Here is a 22400-nt window from a genome sequence, read left to right on the forward strand (position 1 = left end):
GCGTGGAAATTGTGTGTGGGCTCAGGGGGAAGTAGGGGGTCATGGTAAAGTGGTTCTCTCTCTGGTAGACAGTGGAGGGGCCGGAGAAGTGGAAGGTAAACATTATCTTTAAACCCCCGCAGACTTCATTACCTCTCTTCCTCTCTCTCCTCGTTTTCTTCTTTCCCTGGCTTGGGCTCAAAACCTTAGGAAAACATTTCCCTTTTTCTTCCTTCAGGGGATGGATAGATGTATACGGGCCAGAACAAAACAGGGATCTGAGCGACTGGAAAGAGAGAGAGAAAGAGAGAGAGAAAAGAAAGAAAAGAAAAGAAAGAGGAGGATGAGAGCAGGGAAGGAGATTCCACCCACCCCTAGTCCTGTTACAACATAGCCTCTTGTCCTCTCTGCAGTTGTGTACTGCATGTGCAGTACACACATACACGCACTGTGACACCTGTTCAAATACGAGGAGGAAGGACAGTTCACCACATTACCGATACACTGTCATTTCAATTTGTTCCAGTTGTTTCTATGGTTTAATGTCATCCCGCACAACATGCACTCACACACACTGTCTATCCACCTGCTTCCAGTCCTCATTCCCTCAACTATAAACACTCAAATGAAAGCAGTATATTTATAATAAGAAGCAACGGTGGCCCGGCTATTCCGATTACTGGTACATTGGCATGCTGAGACCACATGTTGTGTTTCTCGTTTTAAGATGCTTGAGGAAGTGTTGACAGGGATAGAGGGGTGGGGGGGCATTAATGCATTAATTTGATGCATTTAAAGGAAATTCAACTGGATTTTCCTTGCGTAAAATTCACAACTCACATACTTGATATACTTTGCATGTAATACTTGCTCCATTGTACTGGATAAGCGAAATAAAGTGTTCCTCAAGTATTGGACTGTATTTGACCCTGGTCCGATTGCCACCCACTCATGTTTCACACTCCCAGGAACCCTCTAAGGTCTTTATCTGCACTGTGTTTCCAGGAAATTCATGTTTCCCACAAAGCCACACAAACTTCTACCCGTCAAAGCTATATTGTGTTATTCTGCAGGGGTTCGTTTGGAAGAATACGGAAAATGTGAGAACACGGTGTCCTCAACCCCCAAATAAGAAAACGGTGGACTTCCCAGTTTCCTGCTGTGTGACCTGCCAAGGAGATTTGGTCTCCATCCGTTTGGGTGGAAGGTCTCGTAAGGAAACCGCACATCCTTCCTGTCTCCAACCTGTTATTTTCTGATTGGCTCTGAGAGGACACTGGTTGTTTATTTACTTTTTGTAAAGCAAAAGAGAAAGAACGTCTTTTGCTGCATGTCTTGCTGCATCTTTAAGCTGTGAAGTGTTAAAGGTGTTTGAAGGTGCGGCAATACAAAACTTCAAGTATACATACAGTTCCAGCACATTCCTCTGATAACTTGATCTTATGACCACAGTAAGGTGGACGAAAGGATTGTGTGAGTGGATGTCAAATGCTTTTCATGGATGAACCCTGCTGAACCCTTCGGAGGCCGTGGGTGTCAGCGGAATCTTCCGGGATGAACCATCTGGCTCGTGGGTGGCCGGTCCAGCGAGCGCATATCCCATTTATCCCACTGGTCACACACTGACACTCACACAGACACCGTCACACACAAACACACAATCCCTGCCCCCTCACCATGTCCTCGAATCCCAGATGTTGGCTTTGGCACTGCTGCACAGGTCTCATACGGTGTGTTACTGCCTTCCACCCCCAGCACGCCTGTGGCAGGCCCACTTTTAATGACTATTTCACAATTGGGCAGTGATTCACCAATGTTTCTTCATGTGTACATATAGTATCGGGCTTGGTGGTTAAGATTAAGGTTAAGGTAGCAGTGTGAGTGTAGTATCGTGGAGTGGTTTGTCCGACACGGATGTGTGTGTGTGTGTGTGTGCCTCAGAGTTTTAAATAAAGTTCACACCATGATGGCAACTTGTCAGATGACGGTGTGTGTGTGTGTGTGTGTGTGTGTGTGTGTGTGTGTGTGTGTGTGTGGAATCAAGCTCAATGAGTCTCGATGGCTTAGTCATCTCAATGACCTTCCTGTGGGAGTATGTGTGTCAGTCAGAGAGCTCTCTCTTCCTCCCTTTCACACAGACTGACCTGCAATCCCCAGTCGTCCATCACTCCTCTCTCGTTCCTCTCCTCCCCTCTCTTCTCCATCCTTTCCTCCCTCCCTCTCTTTTCTTGCCATGTGCCTCCTCAGTCAAGTGTCTGGCTCTACTTTCTGATCTCGGTTAAGAACTTTTCCCTTAGCCCTACTTTCAGTCTCCGTCTGTTCCCTGCATGAAGCAGGCTGCTCATTCCTCTCATCCGTCAGGACAAGGATCATCTCAGGGACGCTAAGTGCCAGAGATCACGACAGCCAATCAGAATAGCTTACACTGATCAGCCATCACTCCACCTCTGTTCCTTGAACCAAGCAATGCGGCTTTTCTGTGGGATGCACTTTTTAACAGTCTCAGGTCTTTGCTGTAAATGCAAATGCTCATTTTTTCTAGTGTGATAGCTTCTATAGTGTTAAGGAGATATGACCTGTATTTACCTGAGTGCAAATTATTGTGTGTGTGTGTGTGTGTGTTTGTCTATTTTGTTATTTCTGCAAGCTTAGATGTGAGCAGCTCGTGTGGCGTGTTTTTTATGTGGGCGTTTGTCTGTGTTTGTTTTTTCTCATCCGCACACTGCCTCGGGCTAAACCTCTCAGATACCCTTGACAATCATTATCTACTTTAGTCACTTCCTGTCTTCTATGAACTAGTTATCTGCTATTACCAAACCAAGTGATTATTAGTTTAAGTGAAGCTTTAAATGACTAATGGTTACCATCCAGATTATAAAGAATGTCAATCTTTCTTTCTTTGCTTTTTCCTTTCTTCCTTCCTTTTGTCCTCCCTTCCTTCCTTACCTCCTTGCCTCCTCTCTATCTAAGTTAACTGGAGGGCTCAGATGTAACCAAGGTATATATTTGTGGTTGTTAACTCACACTTCAAGCCTCCATAACATTTTAGTTCAGAGATGAAAAAAAGGATATTCTTCACACACACAAGTTTCATTTTTCTCAAACATTTTTTTTCCCTTTACGTGACTTTAAACTGTAGGTCCTTTGATTTACCCAGGTGTGCATTTGCATTGTTCCCTTGTGTGTGATCATGTGTACATGTCGACAGGAATACAGTCTCTGCCTCTAATCCAAAGAAGTGCCAACAAAGCACTGGCCCAGTGAACACAACAGAGCTTGTTCTGGGTTAACCCCCCCCCTCCTCTCTCTCCCATCATCCCTCTTTCTAATCCTCACCAGGTGTTGTTAGATTAAAACCCCCACCTCCACTACTTCTGCTCCTCCTTCTCTCCAAACCTCTGCCCCTCTTCCATGTTGTCTTCCCTCCAGTCCAGTAACGGACATATTTCCTGGCTGTAAAGTTGGGAAGGTTTCTTGTAACTGACAACCGGTGTTGTTGATTCCAGCACAGAGTCTTCCCTCTATTCCTCACCCTGCCCTCTACATCTGTATTTCCTCTCTGTCGACTTTCATCCCTCTCTTGATTCCTCCCTCCTGTACACATCCAGCAACCCTTCAGCAGTACATTCTGGGCCCATGTGTCTGCGAACCTATCTGCCAGACTAGAAAAAGGGAGCCAGAGATGGCAGGAAGGGAATAGTTGACAGATAACAGACAAGGAGAGTTAGAGCTGCACGCTCTAAGGAGGGGATCTGCACTGTCAAATGGACAGTTTCTTGAATGAGAATTTATATCTACATTATTTTTGTCAAATCATTTTTCAATGCTTTGGCACTACTGTTTAGCACAATTAGTCTTTTTTATTTTTGAAAAGTCCCACAAGGATGATTGATGAATCCTCAAATAAGAGGAGGTTTTCTGAAAGAAGTAACCAACACACTGTTAACACTCTTGCAGTCCCTATGGGACTTAAACTGACCTTCTTGTGTTGGAAGCGCTCATTTCCATGGGAACGAACGGGGTACCTTCTAGGGGCTGGAGATCCCTCATCATCAATCCCAACCATATGTAACCCGATAGGAGCTCTTTGTTTGTTACATCAAAGAGCTTTCATTGGACCTGAGATCAATCAGCAATTAATAGTAAATGGGCATCCCTCCCATGGAGCTTTGCTCTTGGGGACCCTCATCTGAGTGAGAATGCTGCCTCCTATTCAAACTGATTGATTGGCTTTCTCAGTTGGGTCTACTACCCACAACAAAGACATTTTCTCAAACCCTCAGTGGTGGAATTCAGAATGCAAGGCTTTGGAAATGAACTTTGTCCATATAATAGGTGCATATTTTGCTATCTGATGGATTTTGCACTCATTAATTTTACAGAAATGCATGCATTCCCTGGTCTAGTATGCGGGTCATGCACCCACATAACAACATCATGACCGCTTAGAATCTTAAGAATGCAGCAATGACCACAAAGTAAACACAGTATATACAGTATATAGTATATAAAGGTGACAAGCCTCCTCAATGATTCTATTTTCAATGTCAATGAAATGCTTACTTCAGCTATTAACACAACATAGTCTTGTTGTCTGGCTTCAGGCCTTAACTGTATGCTTCAGGCCCTGGGCAGCCAAACAGGATGTGATGTAAAGGCCTTTCTGCGTGTCGTACTGTGAGAAATGCCTCTGCTGTGATTGGCTTGGCTTGGTTAATGAAAGTAAAAAAAAAAAAAAGGTCACTGATATGCTGTGTGTGCATAGCATCCAGATATGCACATAAACAGAATGAATAGTTGCATGAATGGTTGCCACAAATAAGAATGGATTATTTTGTAACATGACATTAAATATAGCCTACCAACACATGGTTGAATAATGAAACTGAACACTTCCTCTTTAGTCCTTTTTTCTTTTTTTACTACAATTAAGTTCATAGCCACACAGACATAGACAGATGAACCGATGAATCAGGGGTCAGTGTCATCAAGCGGATTCTTAATCCAATCCACTGAGATTTCCCTCTCAGCTAATCTTGACAGCAGGTACTGCAACACCAGGTGCCACGTTTGGAAACGCCTACTGGAAGTCGGGTGATGCCGATGACGTTTGATCTGTGTGAGAGCTGAGCCCTGTCTGTGACTGAGGCTTTTTGCCATGAAGAGGCATTAGAGGGAGATCCTTTTAGATGGTAGGCTACCGGTGTGCACGCCGGGCAGCTGGACTCGGGCAGATGGGATGAAGAGAGTAAGAGAGGTGGGGGTGGGGGGGGGGGGTGACTATTAAGCAGGAAGTAGGAGGATATGCTGCCATGTGGCCCTGGCAGGCTGCACAAACAAACTGACATCACAGCAGCAGCTAAAAGAGTCACTTTGGAGGATTTGGGGGATGCAGATTTCCTGTAGGAAAGGAAAACGTGCGCATCTCTAACTGTCTTGTATTTGGTTGGATGTGTGTTTGTATCATTATATTTGTGTGTGGATGAGTAGCATGGGGGGGGAAGCATAGCCATGGGAATGTGTCTGTTGAAGTCACTCCTTGATAGTTTGTGACATGTTGTGGCTCTAACATGAACATGATAAAAAGGACAATTATTACCAAAACATTGGAAGGATCTGGCCATTGCTCAGGTGTATTTCAGGTACATTCATACAATGGTCAACTTTTGCACTTTCGCTCTGCATTTATATTGCTTGTATATCCCATAGTATACCGGTTGTGCAAACTTGAACACGAGATACTGTTCAGCAACATGTGGTGAGCATTGCTGTTGTTTTTTTGACAAGTATGTTATTTGGTCCTATCTTACTAAAGCCAGCATGACTTTAAGTAGTTGAAATATTTAAACGAATGAGATTCCAGCACTAATCTCGGAAGAGGTTGTCTGGCTTGAATAACTATTTTATCTAACTTTAACACAACGTTCCATTGCAGGGCGTCATCATGTTGGATTGTGAATTATGTTTTTCCTGTTTCTTTACCGTTTGTTGAATGCTCTGCCTTGTTTCATTTACATTTACTTACAAATGTCCATGCTCTGAGAAAGCTATCAGGAAACTTGGAAAAGAATGTCAGCCTTATTTAATCTTGATCAATATATATATATATATATATATATATATATATATATATATATATATATAAAGGATATATGTTTTGTCCCAGAAAGAAAGGTGTCAACATTTTTGTTTTAGAAAGCAGATATGCTGTCAGGTGTTGTGTCATGTCAACGAGGAGTTTCGCTTGTTTTCCCACACACAGAAATGCACATAGTCGCACACACACAAAACATGCCTTTCTTTTCCCTTTTTTCTTTCTCTCACCAACAACACATGTTAGTGTTGTGTTCAGGCTTGTTGGTGGTAGGAAGTGCTACGTTGTTATCTGGATGTTGATAATAACGGCTAGCTGTAATTACAGGGCTCCTTTGCTGAAGTCACACAACAACCTTGGGGAGGGGCGGAGGGGGATGGAGGAGAAGGAAGGCGGATGGGTGGGTGGGTGGGGGGTGGGGATTACTTAGAGCTGTAGAATGACGGGGAGAAACAGCTCCTCTAGGGTGGAGGGGATTTCAGTCATAACCAGTACATATTACACACGCATGCCCCCGCTGCACTCTCTAGCAGGGATATTTGCTTTAGTGGGCTTTACATACCTTTGTGAAACAGCTTATTTTGATGTCATGAAATCTAAATTCAGAACAAGATTGGACTCTCTCTTGTGGACTCCATCAGTGCCAGTCATCTGACTAACCGTACAAAAAGGTGAATGCAATCTTAGTAGTCAAAAAATAGTTAAATACACATACTATCACACATTAATAACAGTCCATTCCATTCCCTCAATAGTTTTAAGTGAACTGGTGAGGCCAGCTCCACAGTGCAAGTAAGGTGTCTGTAAGTATGTGTACGCAAGATTGACAAGAGGATTAAATGGGCACACAGTAGGACTGACTCTTTTCTACCCGGGGACTATGTTCCCGCTCTCTGTCTGACACATCCCTTCTTTCCATTTCTGTCAATTTTTTGTTCCGTTTTTGTACCACTATTTTAGTACATGAAATCATCTTGTCTTAAGACATCCACCATGCTGGGCGCCTAGGTTACTGCTTCCTGTTTACTCAGTTATGAGGGTTCCAATGGGACTGCTTGTTTACCACTGCTCTCGGGGGAGAAGGGGGTGTGGGGAGGGGGTCAGTGTAACACTTCCTGTTTTTATTGAGAGACTAAAACAGGACAAGAATGTCCTTTCCACTACCATAGCCTGTTCCAATGTTCTAATCCAAGCTAACATAACGTCTAAATCAATGTACGTATAGCTAAAGTAGTTAGCTACATGTGCACACACACACAATTACTGTAAATGTAGGCCAACTGTACATCCTGTGGAGATAGAAACAAAGTAAGACATTCTATGCGTATTCTAACACACTATCACAAATACTCCTACTGTGATGTTGTTCAGTGTCAGTAAGTCAGTATGCTGAGAAGAGAAACCATATTAGTCAGATTACCAGAATGAGGGCATAGCCGGAGGATGTGGACACCCAACAAGTGGACAAAAGAAGAAATCCTCCCTTCCTCCACTGTCACACATACACACACATCCACACACACACACACATCCACACTCACACAAACGCACACATACTCGCCTTGGCGGAAGACAGAGAATGAAACTTTATTCAACTGTTCCACCCCTATCCTGTATGACTCCTGACCCAGAGTCTGTCAGATCTTTGCTTCTGTCACATAAAACACACAAACACACACACACAGAGACACACACACACCGGCAGAACAACAGAAGGCCCGGCATAATGCAGAGACAGGGTGATGGGCCAGGCTGATAAGGGTGGAGCCACCATTGTATTTTGAGTGCTCAGACGAGGTTAAGTGGATGTGCTTTCATGAAACAGCAACAGCCGTTGGATAGCAGGATACTGACTGGCAAAAGGGGCTAAATGGTGTGTAAGAGTTAGAGGGAATTATTAAGTGTTTCTGGTGAGGTGAATTTTCAACACTCTGACAACAAGAAGAGAAAGAAGGTGTGTGTTTCCAAATGGCCTTATTCCCAAACTAGTTTCCATTTGGAGTGGGAATGCTCATCTATTACCATTTGGATAGATTTAGATAGTTGACTTAGACTTGTCTCAGAATGTCATGACCCATAACAAACTAGTTCAGTATTACAGTGAAGAGCTCCTTCTCATTTGGTTACACGGAGAAACTTTTGCAAATGTAGCCCTTTTAAATTACTTAATTCTTTAATATTATTTGACATAGAGTACATGTCAGAATCAGTTTTATTCGGCAAGTAAGTTGCACAAACAAGGAATTTACTATGGCAGGAAGGTGCATACAGTAAACATATAAGTAATAATACAATTTTTAAAAATATAACATTTTGAAAATGTACAACAGTATCAAAATAATTCAAACCACTACTGTAAAATGTAAGACAGTTAAATGTCTGTATCATGCAACTGTCTGTGAAACTTCCATCCCCTTTGTTCTGTGATGAATGACGAACGGATGTGTGTGTCCATGGAAACTTGCACATCACTCTGTGTCCAATACATATTTGCTTACATGTGTACATGTGGGTACTCAATATGTCTTGTCCCTGTTTGCCTTTGACACAGATGACATCACTGTTGTGATAACAGAGTTGGTTTGTATCAGACAACCCCCATGTGTCAGGAGCCTGACATGCTCTGTGTTTTGTCTTTGTGGCCTTGTTTGGATCTTCACTTGTCTCCAGCTGTCTTCATTGGTGGGCCATAGGACTACATGACTAAGCTATCTGGAAGAGAGAGCAAAGAAAGGGTAAGGTGGGTTGGAAGGAGGACAAGTAGGAAAAGAGAGAGGGGGGGGGGGTTGGGTTAAAGGAAGGGGGGGTCATTTGTTCTTGAAAAGAGAGAATGCATTTGAACCTGAAAGGACTCAGCATGGCCCCATGCAATGCAAACAATGTCAACCAGAACACCATTTGAATGTGTGTGCAGTTGGGCCAAAGGTCTGTTGTACAGGCTGGTGAACATGTCATTTGCTAACTGCTCTTAAAGGTCTAAAGTTATAAACTTAACCAAAGATTAATATGCAACAAAGATGACTATACTTGTCATTGCCAGAAGTTTCCACAACAAACTTAGACAGACTTAACAAATGGATCATGTAATGATTTACTAAGAGCAATTAATTTGTCTGCATTGATGACAATGGTGGCCCTCTTCTTAATACCATTTTGTCAAAGAGTTTATTGAGGTGTGAATGAGGACATCAGGAAGGAGGGGATAGGTAGCGTGTAGTCCATTTATTGGCATGAATTTTTTTTATTTATTATTATTCAAAATACATAATGAAAGTTTTTTTTGTTTCACTTTAGTAATATATATATGTCGTGAACCGGTTCCATAAAAGTGGTACCAATTCAATGGTGTACTTGGCAAGACAAGACTGACTGATGTGAACAGCACGGGTATGTGTATATGTTGCGTTACACGTTGCGCTATTTTTGTGCAGTAGTAGGAGCAGAATTTCATGATGTATTTAATAGAAACAATCTTTGTGGTGGCCTTTGGAATCCCCGAAGACCAAATCAATTTAGCTGCTGACATTCTGCCTATTCTTTGGTTTATTTACCTATTATTATTAAGTTGTCACATCCAGCAAAATTCCTGAGACCAATCATTACCTTTTATTTACCAATCATTACCAATTTTTTTACAAATTTACTATGACTTTGTGAAGTGACTATATATCCAGCTCACTGCAATTAGATTATGTGAATTTCTGAACCATTTGGCCAATCAAATCATTATAGTTGAATATAGATGACCAACAGAGAGAGACTTGTAGCCTACCCTAAATATTTACATAGCCTAAGAAAATGATTGCGTTCATTGGAATGTCGTAGAAAAAAACGTACGCAATTTGTTTTAGATTAACATGTAACTATTTAGAACTAACATGCAACCATATGCATAGTTAATTCTTGATGACTTTATAGTTTACAGCCAATTCAAATGAAACATTTATATAAAAAAACAAAGCATACCTATGAGCTCTGACTCATTTCTAAACATACACAAATGAGGTGCTTAACATAGCTCAACCATTACGAAACAAGGTACAAGGTAAGGATCCCCTCACTCTAAGTACTGCCCGTCTCCTTCCTTCCCCTGCAGAGCAGCTTCTGTTTGTTTGCACTCACTTGATCCGGAGCGGAAATTCCTTTCCGTTTTTGTGAATGACAAACTTATTAACAATTCATCAACACAGTCTGTTCCATCCGGTCCGGTTTCCAAGGCGACGACTGCTCTACGAACTCTGATTGGCTGGTTGACGAAACGTATCCATTGAAACGCCTCGCGTTTGTAACCATTCACTAGCTTGGCGCTGCCGAGAGCGGTTCGACTAGATAAACAAGAAAAGACGCATTTTCACAACAGCAACATAGGGAAAGGACGGCAATTCAACAAAGTAATCAAAAGGAATATCTCTGATTTGCAATTGCAGCCAACTGGTGGATGTTTTTGATGGTTGAACAAGCAATTCTACAGAATATTTTCTCTGCGAAAGCGGGAGTTATATAACAAGAAGACAACGTCAGTCCATTGCCTATTCGCTGGCCCGCGTGAGTCATTGATAAATACATGACCATTATTCACGCAGTTGCATGAATGAGAGCCTGTGTTGGAAATTTGCAGTAGGAAATCTTAATCATATATTTTTGGTCGAACTGATTAGGACGCAGGAACATCTACCTGATATTCCTTGAGAAATTCTTTGAGAATATATGTTTTGAACATTTGCGCAATATATTCTTCAATGATACAGTAATCATTGTGTCGTTCACGGCCTCCTGCTGAAGCCGACGCGGACCGAGTTAACACTTTTCCTGTAGCCAAGTGTCCAGCTTTTTTTGCTAAATGCTTGACAAGCTCAAGCCCGTGCAGTTCGATTCGGTAATGGCGATCAGCATGACCGTGGAGTGGCTCCGGGAGCAACTGGAGACGCGCAAAGACTGCCTCTTGGTCATGGACTGCCGAGCGCAAGAGCTCTACGACTCCTTGCACGTTGAGACTGCGATAAATGTGGCGATACCGAGTCTCATGCTCCGTAGACTGAAGAAGGGCAATCTCCCCATGAAATCTCTTCTTTCAAACGGCGAGGACCGAGAGAAATTTGCACGGAGATGCAAGACTGATACCATTGTTCTGTACGACGAATACAGCAGGGACTGGAACGAAAACGTCGACGGGGGCTCAGTTCTGGGTTTACTGCTGAGGAGAATGAAAGACGAGGGATACAAGGCATATTATCTTGAAGGTGAATATTGTTTTTAATTCATAATTTCACAGATTATTAGGCAGATAATTAGGCAATCGTGGTCTACTTGTAGCATATTGTCAGTGTTTATAGTGTCAGAATAGTAGACTAGAGTTTTAACATATTTATATTTGTCAATGCATGGCCGCGTTTGATCAATGGGAAAGCTAATAATGTGTGTGTATATATATTTACAGGTGGTTTCAGCAAATTCCAAACCGAGTTTCCTGCCCTGTGTGAGACCAATCTGGACGGCAGCTCCCACAGTAGTTCTCCCACGGCCCAGGTGCTGGGCCTCGGGGGCCTGCGGATAAGCTCCGACTCCTCAGACATCGAGTCCGATATCGACCGAGACCCAAGCAGCGCAACTGACTCGGACGGCAGCCCTCTCTCCAACCCCCAACCCTCGTTTCCTGTTGAAATCCTCCCGCACCTATATCTAGGCTGTGCCAAGGACTCGACAAACTTGGACATTCTGGAGCAGTATGGCATCAAGTACATCTTGAATGTGACCCCCAACCTCCCCAACTTGTTCGAGAATGCAGGGGAATTCAAGTACAAGCAGATCCCCATCTCAGATCACTGGAGCCAGAATCTTTCCCAGTTCTTCCCAGAGGCCATCAACTTCATAGGTGAGCAAAAACCCTCTATTTACCTAGACACATCTTTGTGTAAAATTCAATTTGCGAAATGCATTGGACATTCAGAGGACATAATAAAGGCTTAGAGTAATTCCATTATGTAAGTTTGATTACCATGGAACCATAGAAAGATATCCTCTTATCAACAAGTCTTCCGGTCTTATTGTATTAATGGGATTATGTGTGGTGTACCTGGGAACTACCTTATCCGTCAATCGAGAGGTGCACACAATGCAGATTAAGGACAATGTGCTAAACGAGAAATACAATTCCTATCAAAATGCGATGCCAAATTCAATTATTTGACTTCAATGGGAGACATTCAGACTTTAGTCACTGAAGGCTTGTGTACTTGCAATACAAAGGCTCATGTTGAAATAAGAGAAAGCGGGGGAGGGCAGTAATTTGAGCGCAACAGGAAGGAAGCAGCATTGAAAGTAATCTAGGACAATGCACCCACCCCCCCTTCACAAAGAGAGCCATTTAAAGGGCCTGTTGACATCCTGTTCTGCCTCGACAAGGTCCCCTTTTGACTCCTACGTTTACACGCCCAAATGGCAGCATTGTGAAGTAACTCGGGCGTGCGAAAGAATGGTTTAATAGAGCGTAATAGTCGGTTTCCCCCAAGTCGGGTACTCAAGGCCAAGGGAAAGAATGTCTGCTCTGTTTTCGTGCAAGCACCGCTACCTCGTTTGTTGATTGACACAACTGGGCGGTAGTCTTGAGATAATAACTTCCACCGTGCACCCCTGGACTGAGTCCATTGTTGACTACTGCACACCATTGTGACTATTTTCCCCCCGGAAGCTTACTTTCAGTGATGACATTCAGCAAGCACATACGTAAATTGAAGAGATGTATACCAGTCATGATCAGTCATGGCTCTCTTGCACCTTAGAACATCTGTATAGTTAACTGAGCATTTGTAGGATGTACGAGCTAGGATGCAAGAGCTAGTGTGTTTTTCTTTAGATAAATGCAACGTGTTGTGTGAATCTTAACTAAAGGTTCTAATGGTCCTCTTGTTTTTTCTTCTTCTTACAGATGAGGCACGTGGTCAGAAATGTGGCATCCTGGTCCACTGCCTGGCAGGCATCAGTCGCTCCGTCACCGTCACCGTGGCCTACCTCATGCAGAAGCTCAACCTCTCCATGAACGACGCCTACGACATTGTCAAAATGAAGAAGTCCAATATCTCGCCCAATTTTAACTTCATGGGCCAGCTCCTGGACTTTGAGCGCACCCTGGGACTCAAGAGCCCCTGCGACAACCGGGTGGCCACCCCGTCCCAACCCCTGTACTTCACCACCCCAACCAATCACAACGTCTTCCAGCTGGACCCTCTGGAGTCCACGTGAGAACGCGCCAAGGCCATCCCCCTACCGGCACTGCAAAGTTCCTCTTTTTTTGCCACCTGTTGCGACAGGGATTGTGACATTGTTGACACAGTTGGCTTGAGGTGACGGCTGCCAAGTGTGGCCGCTGAAGGTCCATGTGGTCTGCCCGGAGCGCCGTGCTGCTCCTGCAACACCGGGGAAGAGAACCAGAGGACGAGAGAAGAGACATGAGAAAGTGAAAGCATAGACACTTTCTATAACCCTATATTGCTAACTGAGCTTTCTTCCCACTATGTTTTTGTCAGCAAGTAAGTGAATCGATGGACAATTGTGCATTAAACTCCACGTCAAAAGGCTGGTGTGCCAAAGAGACTTGCTCCATGCTTGTTTTAAGTGGAAATATATATATATATATATATATATATATATATATATATATATATATATATATATATATATATATATATATATATATATATATATATATATATATATATATATATATATATATATATATATATACTTCTATGTTTTATGGGGGTAGCACTTGCACCCGTGAAGCTATTTTGGGGTGCGTATCTCTTGTCTTCAGTGAAGACTTGCCTGTTCAGGGATGACACACCCCAGGGTTATATGGCACAGTATATTGAACTCAATTTTACATGTGTGGAGCTGTTGAAACTTTATACACATGTAAATATCTTGAATATAAAATACAACAGTTGAGCTTAGTGTATACCCTTTGCAACAAGTGGGTACGGAGTATCTTTTTTTCATTACTATATGTAAGCAAACTCGATTTTGATCAGTATCTTTAAGTTGATTATGCCAAAAATCATGTTTTTTTTGTTTTTTTTATCTTACAAATGTGAATATAGTGTGTGGGTGTGTGTATGTATATATATATATATATAATATATTTCATATTTGCTTTGTGTGAATTCAGCCGACAGGCCTTGTTTGCAATCACCCTCACATGATTCTGAATGCCTTAGTTTTGTACATAAATGCATTATTACACATTAACCCTCAAAGTAATTCCCCTGAGCTATGCTCACAATCGAGTTCTAGTCAAACTTTTTATACAACCAGCTAGTTTTTTGATCCTGAATCCTTCTTAGGAAAGCACTGGTCCATTTGACAGTGCGTCAAGGAACATGCATTGCTAAGTTTGAGTTGGCGTAGTGGTTTTACTGGAACCAATAAGAGAATGATAATCATGTCCCTGCTGTTTGATTTTAGAGAAAGCATACTAAAGGGGTGCCAGACTCTCCCTTTGATATGTCGACAAAACAGATGACCTACCTTGTCTTGTTTGTTAAGGGACAATCATATGAAACAAAGTTGTTTTACCCAGGAAAGATTTGTTTATTCTGGAGAGGCTTGTCTGATCTCTGAGAGAAGGCCTGTTCAATGTGAATCTTCAACCCCCCCCCCCCCCTCCACCACCAATCCACACTCCTCTCTTACGAATGTAAAGAAAAGATAAGTTATTAATAAATTGCTATTTTGTCTACAAATCTGTCTACAACCTTCTTCCCTTCATGTAGTTTGTGTTGTGTGTACCATTTTTCAAGATAGTCCAGCAATAACTATTTAGTATGGTTGATTTAGCATTAGACATTTATAGATGGGCTTTTTTATTTAACCCTACCAGCCCCTCAATCCAAAGTAAATGGCAGGTAACACATTGCTATTCATGTCATGCAACCTTAAGTTGACAACATTCTCTTGAGGGAAGATTATTTGCAAAAGTTCAAATTTTAACTAACAGTTAATTTAGTTACTCAGTCACTCACAATTACTGACCGACTGGGTTTTCCAGGTACTTTCCTGGCAGGGTCTTTGGGTTTCCAAGTCCCTGGAGGCGGGGTCTTTGGGTTTCCAAGCCCCTGGAGGCGGGGTCTTTGGGTTTCCAAGCCCCTGGAGGCGGGGTCTTTGGGTTTCCAAGCCCCTGGAGGCGGGGTCTTTGGGTTTCCAAGCCCCTGGAGGCGGGGTCTTTGGGTTTCCAAGCCCCTAAGGTGCTTCCTGGAGGAGGGGCCGTTGTTTCAGCTCCAACTGACCATCAAAGGAAGCACCAAGTACGCAAAAACAAGGTGTTACCTAACCCATCTATAGCATGTACCTGATAACCCCTCAGGTTGTGACAGTCATGGTGGGGGGGCCTTACTTAACATATCCGAATGCCATGTGGACGGTCTGTCTAAATGGGAGGGGTTGATTGTATATAGAAGGGCTAGTGTACGTAAAGAAAGTGCACTACTTTTTCAATTTTCATCTTGATAGAAGTGACCCTCCACTTAACAATAAGAGTCAATTATTGTCCATGTGACCAAAACAATTTGATGCACACTCATAATCTGATGAAAACTCAATTCCTTCCAACTTTTTCTGTGTTTTGTCACACGACATGCGTACATGCGTTGATTACATGCATTTAAATAACTGAGAATGACAAGGCAAAAATGTTCAAACAGAAAAATTACATTTATGTTAGTATGCAAACCCTTTGTATTACTTTGAAGTTTCTTTTTAGAGCTTCAAGTCTTATTAGATATGATGACACAAGCTTGGCACCTGTTTTCTCCATCCTCTGCAGTTCCACTCAAGCTCTTCAAATTAATCATAGTTATTGCTGTAGTCAATTCTATTGTCTATTAACAGTGGTAGAGACATGCCTTTATTGTCCATCCTTAAATCAACCCTGAACTATATTCTTATGCAACACATGCTGTAGATTCACCAAACAGTACAGCATGATTTACCAAAGGAGATTATTAGTAGAAGCTGATGTCATCGCTCACTGGTGATTGACGCAGGGAGGTATGTGTGGCCCGTCACAATGACCGGGGGATTTGTGGTTGGCCTTCCTGTCCGCTTAAAATGCTTTTAATACCAGGCACAGGGCACAGGAAACTACCCCTCTCTAATATTAGAAAGGTATGTGGATGTGCTTGGTACCCACGCACTCCGACGGCATTTCTGCCATGCCACTGACGGATGTGAAACTGTGTAGGAGGTTAAGGTCTGTATAGGTTGTGGTCAATTGGGTTTCGAAAGAAAGTTGTTATTGAAGTTTACCCCCTTTTTCTATCTCTATGATTCATGTCTATCACAATAATAAAAAAAAGAAAATTTGCTAGTGACACATACCTAAGTTCACTCCCTGTATGAGAGGGAGGTCTCATACTACAGTATTTCCTGCAACCCTTACACTGTCTGTGATAAATGCAATTCATCCATATATTGAGTTGGTTTTGGTTATCAAAGGGAGGTGAATAAAATGGCTTTGTGTGGCACAGTCCTATATGGAATTGGGCTGTGTCTATGAAACATAGCAAATAGCTATGCAAAATGTGAATCGTTTTCACAGTTTCCACCATATTTACCCCCTTTTTACCTATGTACAGTTCATTTTTGTGAGAGATTTATGACCATTTCCTAAACAGGTACTCCAATGAGAGGCCAGTGCGTCACCGTGGTGGCTCTTCTACCACCAAAGTCATTTGGAGAAGGCCTGTGATATGACATTTCAAGGGAACCTGATAATGTGGAAGACTCACAAGCATGTAAGCTAAGAGAGTCAGCCTAAATCTCTACTTCAACAATCTGGCATGGCCTAACTTTACATTAAGATTACATTAACTACATGCAACTACAAAGCAATACGTAAAGTTAAAACGTTGTTGCTATGTAATTAAATGGTGTGAAGGCATTATAGGTTGTTACAAATGTGTAAGAAGGCACAACATAGGGGAGGAATGTGAGAGGGAAGTGGATGTTGCCAAGGGGCCATTCAGTGTTGTTACCAAAACTAGCCCAACCCCAAGTTTTGGCCTTCTTGACTTAGCGTGTTCTTCTTACAGGAACCTGTTCTTTGAAATAACAGTCCACAGATTCACAAGCTCTATCATGGGTGTACATAGACACGTGCACAAACACAGGCATGCTTGCCATGTTATCATATCCGCTGTCAGTTTACACACGCACGCGCACACACACACACACACACAATCCTACTGCAATACTACTTCTGCTCTTTCTTTTTTCTTTCTTTTGCATGACCGTTCAATCCCTCCTTCTCTCTTTCCCTCAATCCCTCTCTCTTGCTCTCTCTTTCCCCCACCGGTGACTATCTTGCCCTCACACACTGCCCTACCGATCAGGCAGATTAATAATCCATGACAGGTAAGTCTGTTACGGAACCATCGGCGCAACAGATGGGTGAGCCACAGCATAGTCCTGTTTTAGGATCTGCCAGCGAGCAGATGCCTGCTCAGCTCTCTTCCTGCCTTCCCCTCTCTCCTCACAAACACACACCAAGGTAGATGTCACAAGCGATGGTGACTGTATTACGGTGCAGAGAGGAAGCTAAGGGGACAAAAGAAATTGGGTTGGGGTCGACACTGACAGGCTTGACAAACACTGTGCTCGATTAGGTGCGTGTGATTTGGGGTGTTTGTTGAAGGGTTGTTTGTGTGTTGTCAGGTTGTACATTTGTTCTAATTAAACAGCAGACTGATTGCTAATTAAAAGCCCCTCAGGCATTTTACATTTTCCCTCTTTGCTGGTGGCAATAGCGCACAAAATTATTTCAAATTATACCCCTTGGACCCTGTGGCCTGCTGTTTCATTTCATGAGCCCTTCCCTTTGTTTAATTAATCACATTTAGGGCAATTAAGTTAACCGCGCCATCTTTTCATTTCACCACGCATTCTTTCTTTTATTTGTTGATTAATGATGACATTCATGCATTTATTTTATCCACTTCTTTATTTCTCTCTCTTACAAAAGAAAATTCCCCTCCCTCCCTCCCTCCCTCCCTCCCTCCCTCCCTCCCTCCCTCCCTCCCTCCCTCCCTCCCTCCCTCCCTCCCTCCCTCCCTCCCTCCCTCCCTCCCTCCCTCCCTCACACCTTCCTTTCTTCCTTCCTTCCTATCTAAGGTTACCACTCAGCATAAGAAACTCATGTATTTTTGGTTGATGAATTAACGTCCGAATTAATTTCCTCCGTCCCTCCTCCTTTTTCCTTCCTTCTTTCCTTTCATCCTTCCTTCCCTTCCTCCTTCCTTTCTTCCTTCCTTCCTTACTTTACTTCATCAAAAACACATTGGTCGAGAGACATCAACCTTAACAGTGTCACTGAGTACTGCTAAACATAATATGTCTCATGTCATGTTGATTCAGGCTTCCCCCTCTCCTGTCTCCAGGCACTTGAAAAGGGCTGCTATCAAACTCTACTCTTATGAGCACCTCTCCTCTCTAAAACAACGCACATGGAAGGAGCTACCAGCACTCGCTTACTTACTCACCACCCGAATAACTCTTCTCTTTACCTCCTGTGCTCTTTCTTGCTCTCTCTCTTGCATGCAAAATCTCTCTCATGAAAGAGAGGAGCCTAAAATAATATTTAGGGGCTTATCTTTTGCTGACAACTTTGGTCCTGTTCATTACATTTAGTCATTTAACAGCGCTCTTATCCAGAGCGACTTACAGTAAGTACAGAGACATTCCCCCCGAGGTAAGTAGGGGGAAGTGCCCTGCCCAAGGACACAACATCATTTGGCACGGCCAGGAATCAATTTGGCAACCTTCAGATTACTAGCCCGATTCCCTCACCGCTCAGCCACCTGACTCCCACTCGTTAGCAATCATCCCGCTCCCTGACTGTGTATATGTAGGTATTGGGGTACTTATTAACGTCATTTATTCTTTCCACTTTCATCCATTGTGTGGACCCGACCCATCCACACCCTCTGTTGAATGCTGGGAAGGAAAAGAATGTGTCAAGTTTGGGCAGCTCGGAAGAGCTTTTTTGGAACTGTGTTTTGTTGTGTTGCTCTCTCTGTGTCCATAAACGTGGCGTACATACCTCCTCCAAATTCACGGAGAACTCCATGAACCTGTTAATGTAGTTATTTCAAGTCATGTCAGTTTGCCATCTATTTTTATCCACTGACAAGATTAAGGCATGTCCCTTAAATCTGCAGTTTGTTTGCTCACAGAATATTGAGGTAGATAAAGATAGGTTATTTATATGTAAAATGTATTTTCCTGTGCACCAGCAGTAGAAAGGTGTTACCGTCCTGTCTTACTCTTTCAGAAGCAGATGTATTCCCTACACTTAAGAGTGATGTTCCTGTCTCATTTATTTACTCTCAAATTTGTAAGTCCTTTGAAGATTTCCAGTGTCGGCTATCCATCCTAAAACATGCATCGATGTTGGTCAAAGGCTTAGTTCCCAGAATTGAACAATTTAATCTGTGCTGATTTGTTACTTTGTCACTTTGACTGCTTGGTCGATGGATGCCTTCAGTCCTTCTTCACTGCCTGCCTGCCTTTGGACAGTCCTTTCCAGTGAAGCCTGAGAGCTTTTCCTCACCTTTAACCATGCCCACTTGCAGTCTCTTCTCTCTCCTCTAGCCTGCCTGTAGTCGGTCTTCCTCACCTGACTAACTGTGGCCTGTCTCTTCTTGCCTGCTTGCAGTCTCTCATCCAAAATGGTGTAAAGCAATGTAAAGTGTCAACTGTGATCGTCAAGGTCAGGCCCTTGAGGACTACAACCAATCAATTCAGACTCTGAAGTTGGTATGAAGACAAAGGACTCCACAGGGATATTTAACACTACCTGATTGTGTAGGAATAGGAGCCAGATATTAGTCTGACATGACCTATTCCACCCCATTTTATGAAACATGGTTTAGGATGTGCATGTCTGGCTCAAGCTCAAGCAAAAACATTAACCTTGAGACTCCCTTATATGTATATGCTTCGCCCAATAGTTTCTGTCTGTTCTCTACAATATTTTATTATTAAACCAGAGCGAGTGGGTGGGAGAGAGTGGGCTGGAGTGGAGAAAAGGATGACACAAGCCGAGTATCACAGCTTGTGAATCATCTTCTGTGTCTTTGGCAACCCACATGGCAGGCTGAAAAGAAGTATAAATAGTGATAATCATTTAAGGCATTTTAAAAATAACACCAAGGAAGAGCAAAGGGAGAGAAACCATTGTGCTAAGACCACGCAGCCTCTAGCACATCATGTGGTATATCAGGTCTACCTCTTAGTCAGGAATTGTGACAATATCTTGCTGTCTTTCTTTTCTCAGCTTTGTCCAATCTTCTTTTCTTTCACTGTTTTAGCAGTTTCTCCCCTCTTCGGTGTTTCTTTCTGTATTCCACTTACCTGTTTCTCCCTCGTGCTCTTTTATGATATATGTTCTCCCTATAGCGTTCCGTCAGAACTCTCTGTCTCATCCGTTATACACCCCTTTGCTCTCTCGTTCCTATTCCTCCCCACTTTTGGAAAAACCCAGTTTCCTGTAGCCTTTGTCCACCCACCGCAGGTTGTCAGCAGGGTGATAAGCAGGAAGGGAGTAGTTAAGGCAGACTCTGACCTGCCCGCCCAATGAATCTCCTCCAGGTTTGAGTAATGGCATTCTCACTGCCAAGCTACTTCAGAACCAAATTACCATGCTGAGGAGAAAAATGTGTGTGTGTGTGTGTGAAATGTGTAGGGTCTGTTAACTAATATCAAATGACCATAAACGTTGACGATGAGTTCTAGGGGTTTTCTCATTGCTCTGCCGAAGGAAAGTCTGCCCCAAATATGTAATGCCTAAAATGATGCATGTCCAGGTATAACTAGATTGTGTATAACAGAAGCATACCAACAAAGTCACCGGTTGTTATGGATTCATCTGAACTGCAGAGATAATACTGTAACAATAGTCTACTAATATTCCCCTACTTTGTAAAACCATCACAGTTCATTGAAATCTAATCAAAAACATGACTTATCCCTGAGTGATGCAACTGTAGCCTCTTAAATTCTCTTTCTTAAGGAAAAATATTTGAAATACACCAAATCCCCCTCTTAACCTGTCTTCTCTTAGAAGCTGCAAGAGTTTGACTCACTACACAGCACTGTTGGTTGCTAAGCCAACGACAGGCAAAATAAATAAAAAGAAAATCCATTAAAAAGCCTGCAGAGGTTTGAAATAAATATAAAAAGAAAAAAAGAAAGAAAAGTGAGAGAAGCAGCAGCACGATCTGTCCTTGGTATTGAATGAGGTCTCTTGCTTTTCTCCTATAAATAGAGCGAGTGAGACAGTAAATGGATGCGGTTGGGCCTGTCAGCTCAGGGCCCACTCGCACGTCTCCTCCAGGCAAAATGCAGTTAGGTCAGGTGGTGAACGGCATTGCACTCCACTGCACTGTTTGACGGTCTGGCTGTGAGGGACTTCACTAGCTGTCTTCTAGTCATTACCAAAGTTAAAATGTCTCTGAAAACAAAAAGTCTGTGATTCCGTGAATGTCATATTCTTTCAGACAAGGCTCAAACTCCAGTTTTCATGAATAACAGTCTCTGCAATTTTTTTATTTTTTTTTGCCCATGACATCTGTTTCACTGAGCCAGCGCGCTATAAGAAATATAATTTATGAACATTGGGTCCCATTTAGATGTGGGTGTTGATTGCTTGATAGGGAATGCAGGCTGAGGAACTGATAGAGGCTTGTGATATTTTAGTGTCTATTACAATATTTTTCTCACTCTCACTGTAGTCAGGACATTCATTCACTATCTCTCTTTTCTCTTCACCAACCCTCCCTCATGTGGTTTAACACCTCTTGTTTTGTTTTGATTAAGAAACCAAAGGCATAAGGGGAGGTGAGGAAAAGGTCAATAGAGAATGACATTTCAAACGTAATGAAAGTCAAGTTTGTTCAGGGTTAATTAAAGGGTAAGCAACTTTTATTCACTTTGCCATCCTCTACTGTTTGAAGGAACATAGTATATACTGTGTAACTTGAAATGCTGTAACACTCAAGAGAAAGAAACCTCAGGTTCCATAAGTAGCCTTTCACCCAAGAGACATTTATTTCCCAAATTCCTGTTGTCTACAAAGCATTGAGACACGGTGGCACCAACCCAAATGAAAGGAGAGTACAACATACCCTTTGAGCGGCATGTTTGCAGTGTAAATAGGACACACGGAGACACGGAAGTTAGGGCATGTGAAACCTGCAAGTCTGTGTTCCGTCTGTCGGATTGACACTGAGGTGGAAAGTAAGAACAGGAAACGTAATGCAATCAATATCCCCTTGGT

The 22400-nt window shown here is 42.6% G+C and overlaps 1 protein-coding gene across 1 annotated transcript; it reads left to right on the forward strand.

Annotated features, from left to right (window-relative positions):
* Positions 1 to 10381: 10381 nt before the first annotated feature.
* Positions 10382 to 13734, forward strand: dusp6 (dual specificity phosphatase 6). The gene is made up of 3 exons (XM_084673031.1): positions 10382 to 11313; positions 11511 to 11945; positions 12999 to 13734. The coding sequence occupies exons 1-3, from the start codon at positions 10914 to 10916 to the stop codon at positions 13310 to 13312; spliced, it is 1149 nt and encodes a 382-aa protein (XP_084529157.1). The 5' UTR covers positions 10382 to 10913; the 3' UTR covers positions 13313 to 13734.
* Positions 13735 to 22400: the final 8666 nt, after the last annotated feature.

The sequence above is a fragment of the Hypomesus nipponensis genome, chromosome 14 (assembly GCF_054491055.1).
Source record: "Hypomesus nipponensis isolate SF chromosome 14, ASM5449105v1, whole genome shotgun sequence".
NCBI classification, from domain to species: domain Eukaryota; kingdom Metazoa; phylum Chordata; class Actinopteri; order Osmeriformes; family Osmeridae; genus Hypomesus; species Hypomesus nipponensis.

Bases quoted from the DNA above. Each gene is read 5' to 3' on its own strand.
- dusp6 (XM_084673031.1), top strand. From the start codon at position 10,914: ATGCTTGACAAGCTCAAGCCCGTGCAGTTCGATTCGGTAATGGCGATC. The intron at 11,314-11,510 runs GTGAATATTGTT...ATATATTTACAG, and splicing joins CAAGGCATATTATCTTGAAG to GTGGTTTCAGCAAATTCCAA. The intron at 11,946-12,998 runs GTGAGCAAAAAC...TTCTTCTTACAG, and splicing joins AGAGGCCATCAACTTCATAG to ATGAGGCACGTGGTCAGAAA.